Source organism: Haliotis rubra, unplaced genomic scaffold (assembly GCF_003918875.1).
Source record: "Haliotis rubra isolate DU_JTF1 unplaced genomic scaffold, ASM391887v1 Scf1823, whole genome shotgun sequence".
NCBI lineage: Eukaryota > Metazoa > Mollusca > Gastropoda > Lepetellida > Haliotidae > Haliotis > Haliotis rubra.
The window spans coordinates 98,304-106,488 of NW_025765807.1; the positions used below are offsets into that span (position 1 = coordinate 98,304).

General features: G+C 39.5%; 1 protein-coding gene across 1 annotated transcript; it reads right to left on the reverse strand.

The window, feature by feature from the left end:
• Positions 1 to 1,519: 1,519 nt before the first annotated feature.
• LOC124273644 lies at positions 1,520 to 5,807 on the reverse strand. Its single transcript, XM_046708918.1, has 5 exons — positions 5,701 to 5,807; positions 4,782 to 4,879; positions 4,002 to 4,338; positions 3,116 to 3,559; positions 1,520 to 2,097 (listed from the first exon to the last, which is right to left on the reverse strand). Coding segments are annotated over exons 1-5 (954 nt in total). The 5' UTR covers positions 5,774 to 5,807; the 3' UTR covers positions 1,520 to 2,095.
• Positions 5,808 to 8,185: the final 2,378 nt, after the last annotated feature.

The following is an 8,185-nucleotide window of genomic DNA, read 5'->3' on the forward strand; positions in this document are numbered from 1 at the left end:
ATGTTTTGAATTACCAACTTACTGTCTTTTGTAACAAACGTAGTAAAACATTTCATTGTTGTAATAACACTGACATGTATATATGTATTGGATGCAAAGGCGCGACTTATCACTTTATATTCGCTTAGGTAACATTACGAACTTTAGATTATGGGAAACAACTAGTTACAATTCAGTAAACTTCAAATTAGTAAGTTCAATTATGTTTAATCTGTTCGAGCTTGGATGTATAATTACTTGTGTTCATACATTATGTTTCAGTATATGAAACATGACAACGTAATGATGCCTAAAAAGTAAATTCAAACTATTCTATTGTGTTTGAATTCTTTGTATGTCCTTGAAATTTCGTATATTGTTTCCTATTTATTAGGCAGTTGAAGGAAATATAATTTTTAGTAACCTCTAAACCATTACATCTAATTCAATCAAGGTGCATACGAAGTATTTTAGTATCCATTCCCAAGGAAGAGTACCAGACACATACCTCTGTAAAAACATCATAATCCCCTTTCTCGCCGACATGCGTCCATTTGCTAAACGCTGTACAAGCCTATGATAATGATTAGCAATTGTTATCAAATCACTTTAAATACTTCTTCTGATTGATACTAAAGGTGGGATCTCCCGTAAGAAAAGCTAACATTTGCTCAGTACTGCTAAATTGGTTGAAATAATAGGTACAGTGCGATTTTTAAAAGTACAACACACATGTGCGTCTCTCGCTGAATAAGAGGTGCTTTCTGTTGACGACTGTATGTGGCTCTCGCTGTGAGAAACTGCTTATTACCTGCCCCATAAACACGTCACTCGCTGTGAGGAGCTGATTAATTTGCCCCATATATGCGTCTCTCGGCCTTAATGAGTTAAGAGCATTAAGAAGAGATATTCCTGGCAGTTGAATAGTATGAAAAGTGTTTGCTCAGAGGGCACGTGGGTTGATGTACCCTCTATGACGGGAACACAAACAAACATAGAGGGTACATCAACCCACGCGCCCCGAGGGACCAGTGAACAACGTATTTATCTTACCGAACACCTCAATTTTAATTTTGAACTGTTTGAAGCACGGGTATCGAATCATAACAAGGAGTACCAGAGTTAGGCAATTAGCCAATACCGACGTCAGACGACAAGAAAAACAAATTTAGAGTTATCTCCTTTCCATCGATTTGCATTTCCAAAACATCGGTTATTTCCGTATATCATACGTCACTCAATTATTCGAGATAAAGAATTACTAACACGAAGTACCAAATTAATCCCCACAATTCGACATTCCCAAAGGGTAACAGAAAATGTTACTGGCTTGTAAGCGGGGCACATTGAAAATAATAGAAGAGCGCTTAGTTAATCAGAAAACAACCTTTCTGTTTGAGGTAAGATATTCTAATTTAACTACCATGAATCGGTGGTAGATATACAAATGTCAAGGTCATACCCCGAACAATGCAGCCATGTTGAGTGCGGTATAAAGTATACATTACACCAACGTTATTTGGTATAACACAAACCCATCCACATTTCAGTAATTTTATTTCAGTACGAAACAATTTATGCACGTTGTATTTTGTACATAACAGCACGGACAAGAATACTGTAAATAAATTGAATACAATAATTGTGATGAATGTTAGGACTTACTGGATTTCTATATCAGATAAAGAATAAATCTGTTTAAACAGAATTAGCAGAAAAAGTATCAATCCACTATATCAGATAAGAATAGATCTGTTTAAAACAGAATTAGCAGAAAAGGTATTAATCCACTATATCAGATAAAGAATAAATCTGTTAAAAACAGAATTAGCAGAACAAATATTAATCCACTATATCAGATAAAAGAAATCTAACATAAGTTAACATAAGTTGTATTTGGAATTACACTTTCTTAGTAAATACAAGAATAAATCTGTTTAAAACAGAATAAGCAGAAAAAAGTATTATCCTTCATATTTGGAAGGCTGTATTATTTTGCCTATGAATTAGAATGTATGTTTATGCATATGCATATGTCTACAGGTGGGGCCAGGTATCCGCTGCTCCCATGCTCACAATAGTGAAAAGTCCTGTTGTCTTCTTGTGGATCGACTGACTCTGAAACGGACAACATTTTGCCATGAGCGACCCTTACATATTTCATTAATGCAAACCAAGCAAAAGTCACCAGAGTATATTTTCATCAAATAATCGACACGACGAAAGCTTACAACATCTATGTACACCTTAAAATCTTAAACTATTATTGAGAACGTAAACCTTGGGGTTTAAAATCTTAAACTCGTAATGAAAAACATCAATCGTTTCAAAATAGGTCATGTGCAATGACTTGAGTGTAACACGTACTGCAGACGAGTTTCAGACTGATTGATTGTGATGTCATGCTAACCGATAACGTCACAATGGTCAACACGCAATCTGTCATTCCATTGTAGCAATACCTAATTGGAAATATCTTGATCTCACACTATTTGGTTGACTGAAAACAATGCTGCCAGGAATGCAATATGTTAGAACTTGCACCATGTATAATTTTGTTGCACATTTCTATAAACTTTATGTTTCTAGCTTCATTATCTGTATAAATACGTAAAGGAGACACCGACAGAAATATCAAAACCATGTGGTCACTTGTGGCTATTCCAGCTGTACAATGCGTGAGACTGACAGATAGCGGTAACCAGAAGTATTTGCTTTGTAGTGTAAGCCACAAGTCTACTGAATGCAAGCAACAATAATGGAATAAATACAATGGGGAGAGTTCTGTGGATATACAGCTGTTTTATTCTTGATGTGAGTGAGCTTTCATTGTAACTACAAAAACCGTTATCAAGCAATTGGATGTCATTTCATTGTAGCAATATCATCTTGGTGATAAATCTTGATCTCACACCATTTGGATGTTTAACGGTGTTAGTAGCTACACAGAAACGTCACTCATATTTATAATAAAAAAGTTGTATATCCATAGAACTCTCCTCGTTGTTCATCACAGACATTTTGAAATGCTACTCAAAGAAGTTAATAGTGGAATACCAGACGACCACACGGCTTGTATTAAAGCCTGAGGTGAAACAACAAACAATTTGTCAGCAACGTCATGAGGTTTACTTACAGAAAATCCACTTTCCTGTGGAGCCCCATCCAGTGGCGACGCTCACATATCTGATCTGTGTTACTGATTGGTCTATCCACGACAGGAAGGTACGTCTCCCGACCACTCTGCCAGAACCTACGGAGATCCTACTACCACTGAAGCTTATCCAGAATGGCTGGTGCTTGCTTCCAGAAAGCGGCATGTGGCGCACAGAAGCAAGATTTGGTCCTTGCTTCCTGTTTCTGATGACGGACTGGGTGTTTCGCCAGCCTCCTATGACGATTTCGAACATGCTGTGATCGTAGTTGTCTCTGTTGCTAAGCAACGCGATGTGAGCGTCATTAGTGGTCTTTACCCAGAAGGTGAAGGATGTTTGTCCGTTGAGTTGAAAACCGAGATTCTCGAGGGAATGGTAGTGGTAGTCGTCACCCGTTTCCAGACAAGCTGATGGAACGTTGGGCTCTGTAACATGACCATAGCAACATAAAACCTACTGGCGGCACCCATGCAGCAGGGAAAATAGGGTCAGGACATTTGTAGTGCTGTTATGTGCAATAGAACTTTTTAAATGATTTTAGTCAAACACAAATTCTACCCTTATTCAACAAGAAGTTAGGATGTACTGAGTGAGTTAACGTTTACGCTGCTTTTAGCAATATTCCAGCAAAATCACGGCGGGGGACACCAGATATGGGTTTCACACAAAAATTGCTTGTAGTTTACGAGTAGTTCACTTGTCTTCTTGGAGTTGCATTAGATACAATTGCTAGCTCTTCGTAAAAATGTGTGAGCGTCTACAATCAGCGTCTACCAATTGGTGAAGTACTGTAAGCTTTTACGCATAACTCGCTCAGCCACCTAGAGGCTACTAGTTTACTAATAACGGTCACGCCAAACTACTTACCAAACCTCCACACACCCGTTGACCCCCATCCAGTAGACACAGCGATGTACCTGACGGGGTGAGGGGAGGGGTCTCTCCACGACATGAACCTCCCAGCTCCAACAGCCGTGCCAGTTCCAACAGAGATCACACCGCTATCCCAAGAAATCCAGAAATCACGGAACCGAGTTGCACTCAGAGGTCGGTGGCGAGCTGTCACCCTGTTGTCATGCTGCATGCCTGTTCTGATCACTGATTGGGTGTTTCTCCATCCACCAATCACAATCTCGTATATGTACCGATCGGTTACTCCATCATCCTGTAGCAGGGCCACGTGAGCATCGTTTGACGCACGGACCTTGGAGAAAACAACTGACCTTCAACACCATTGCTATGTACAATATTTGTAATCATCTTTTTCCACCTGTAAATAACATTGAGTGAGTGAGTGAGTATGGGTTTACGCCGCCTTTAGCAATATTCCAGCAATATCGGTGCGGGGGAACCAGAAATGGGCTTCACACATTCTACTCATGTGGGGAATCAAACCCGCGTCGTCTGCGTCGTCTGTTCGAGAGGCGGAATCTTTAACCACTAGGCTACCCCATCGCCCTTAAATAACACTGACGCGCTGATCTCGGAAAACGATTCAAGGTTACAACTCCGAATTTACAGAACAAGTTTATGTTTTCAATATATTATCGTCTTATGATCACAATGAATGAAATAGTTAGACTTTCCTTTTATACAGGAATCCAAAATAATACGTATAAGCAAGCATGACGTCAGTTCCTGATTTACCTTGAACTTGAACGACGTGGCTCCAGGCGTTAACTCCACACCCTGCTGGTGAAGGGACTGGTAGTTGTACGTTGTGGTCGTAGCAAGTTCCACGTAGGCTGAAGCACAAGCAGTGCAGAACAAAAACGATTAGAAACGTAAACTCCTTTAATATTGTAGTTAAAGGAATTGCAGCTGTATGTGATACATGTCTATCTTATATGTTAAGCTCTTTACTGGATAAACTGTGTTGCATGTCATGAGTTAATGAAATAACCATGACCAGTCCCGTCACACTGGGAAGGTTGAGTGGAACCCACAAGCGCTGATATATCCCGATGCATCACAATACTCATGTAGCATAAAAACGAGTGTAATAAAGTACAACATCTCATACAGTCCCTTTGACTTTGTCCTGTTCCGAGGCGAGATTAGACACTCTATAACCCAGCAACAGTCAGGCGACACAGTGCATTGTTTTGCCAGTGCTTTTAAAAACTATTTTTTACAAATTACGTCAAAATGTATTATGACGTATTTGCAAAGTATGTAAATGTTGTAATGGAAACAACATTGGTGATGAATTTCATTATTTATTTGTTGGTTCACACTTTATAAATGCACGAGTTAAAATTTCATATGTAAAGCCATATATTTCTACCAGACAAAATTTTCATAAAATGTATACATTATTCAATAAGAATGAGATAGGTATTCTTAGAAAACTCGCTCTATTCTGTAATATCATTATAAATGTTTTTAAGAATTTCCGGGAATAATACTCCATCTAAATATTTCCATATGTATTATATATTGTAAAACATATGTAACCTGAGTTGAAAATATTTTTCAGTTCAGTTCTGGTGGTGAATTCTAAAGGCCGCCTCTCAATATTACAGGGGAATCACTGTGGGTAAGAAGGGTTATCTTAAATACTCACGCGGGCACCCGTCAGCCCCAGATGACAGCAGCACAGCAGCCACCAGCGTTGTCAACAGCTGCATGTTCCTCATCTTCCCTAGTTCTACAACAAGTACATGTTGTTGAGTGTCACGATCACTCATCTTCCCTAGTTCTACAACAAGTACATGTTGTTGAGTGTCATGATCACTCATCTTCCCTAGTTCTACAACAAGTCCATGTTGTTGAGTGTCACGATCACTCATCTTCCCTAGTTCTACAACAAGTACGTGTTGTTGAGTGTCATCGATCACTCATCTTCCTAGTTCTACAACAAGTACATGTTGTTGAGTGTCATGATCACTCATCTTCCCTAGTTCTACAACAAGTACGTGTTGTTGAGTGTCACGATCACTCATCTTCCCTAGTTCTACAACAAGTACGTGTTGTTGAGTGTCACGATCACTCATCTTCCCTAGTTCTACAACAAGTACGTGTTGTTGAGTGTCACGATCACTCATCTTCCCTAGTTCTACAACAAGTCCATGTTGTTGAGTGTCATGATCACTCATCTTCCCTAGTTCTACAACAAGTACATGTTGTTGAGTGTCATGATCACTCATCTTCCCTAGTTCTACAACAAGTACGTGTTGTTGAGTGTCACGATCACTCATCTTCCTAGTTCTACAACAAGTACGTGTTGTTGAGTGTCACGATCACTCATCTTCCCTAGTTCTACAACAAGTACATGTTGTTGAGTGTCATGATCACTCATCTTCCCTAGTTCTACAACAAGTCCATGTTGTTGAGTGTCATGATCACTCATCTTCCCTAGTTCTACAACAAGTCCATGTTGTTGAGTGTCATGATCACTCATCTTCCCTAGTTCTACAACAAGTATTGTGTTGTTGAGTGTCAAAGGTGATCCATGTTGATCACTCATCTTCCTAGTTCTACAACAAGTCCGTGTTGTTGAGTGTCACGATCACTCATCTTCCCTAGTTCTACAACAAGTACGTGTTGTTGAGTGTCACGATCACCCATCTTCCCTAGTTCTACAACAAGTACGTGTTGTTGAGTGTCACGATCACTCATCTTCAACCTAGTTCTACAACAAGTACAGTTCTGTTGTTGTTGAGTGTCATGATCACTCATCTTCCTAGTTCTACAACAAGTACGTGTTGTTGAGTGTCACGATCACTCATCTTCCCTAGTTCTACAACAAGTACATGTTGTTGAGTGTCACGATCACTCATCTTCCCTAGTTCTACAACAAGTACATGTTGTTGAGTGTCACGATCACTCATCTTCCCTAGTTCTACAACAAGTACGTGTTGTTGAGTGTCATGATCACTCATCTTCCTAGTTCTACAACAAGTGAGTACATGTTGTTGAGTGTCACGATCACTCATCTTCCCTAGTTCTACAACAAGTACATGTTGTTGAGTGTCATGTTGTTGAGTGTCACGATCACTCATCTTCCCTAGTTCTACAACAAGTACGTGTTGTTGAGTGTCATGATCACTCATCTTCCCTAGTTCTACAACAAGTACATGTTGTTGAGTGTCATGATCACTCATCTTCCCTAGTTCTACAACAAGTACGTGTTGTTGAGTGTCATGATCACTCATCTTCCTAGTTCTACAACAAGTACATGTTGTTGAGTGTCATGATCACTCATCTTCCCTAGTTCTACAACAAGTACGTGTTGTTGAGTGTCATGATCACTCATCTAACCCTAGTTCTACAACAAGTACGTGTTGTTGAGTGTCATGATCACTCATCTTCCCTAGTTCTACAACAAAGTACGTGTTGTTGAGTGTCATGATCACTCATCTTCCCTAGTTCTACAACAAGTACATGTTGTTGAGTGTCATGTCATGATCACTCATCTTCCTAGTTCTACAACAAGTACATGTTGTTGAGTGTCATGATCACTCATCTTCCCTAGTTCTACAACAAGTCCATGTTGTTGAGTGTCATGATCACTCATCTTCCCTAGTTCTACAACAAGTCCATGTTGTTGAGTGTCATGATCACTCATCTTCCCTAGTTCTACAACAAGTACGTGTTGTTGAGTGTCACGATCACTCATCTTCCCTAGTTCTACAACAAGTACGTGTTGTTGAGTGTCATGATCACTCATCTTCCCTAGTTCTACAACAAGTACGTGTTGTTGAGTGTCATGATCACTCATCTTCCCTAGTTCTACAACAAGTACGTGTTGTTGAGTGTCATGATCACTCATCTTCCCTAGTTCTACAACAAGTACGTGTTGTTGAGTGTCATGATCACTCATCTTCCCTAGTTCTACAACAACAATGTTGTTGAGTGTCATGATCACATGTTCTGTACATGTTGTTGAGTGTCACGATCACTCATCTTCCCTAGTTCTACAACAAGTACATGTTGTTGAGTGTCATGATCACTCATCTTCCTAGTTCTACAACAAGTACATGTTGTTGAGTGTCATGATCACTCATCTTCCCTAGTTCTACAACAAGTACATGTTGTTGAGTGTCATG

What these genes read in the sequence shown, in the direction of transcription:
- LOC124273644 (XM_046708918.1), bottom strand. Translation starts at nt 5,773, where the DNA reads ATGAGGAACATGCAGCTGTTGACAACGCTGGTGGCTGCTGTGCTGCTG. An exon ending in TGGGGCTGACGGGTGCCCGC is followed by an intron (nt 4,880 to 5,700) that starts GTGAGTATTTAA and finishes CTTGTGCTTCAG; the next exon opens with CCTACGTGGAACTTGCTACG. An exon ending in AACGGGTGTGTGGAGGTTTG is followed by an intron (nt 3,560 to 4,001) that starts GTAAGTAGTTTG and finishes GTCATGTTACAG; the next exon opens with AGCCCAACGTTCCATCAGCT.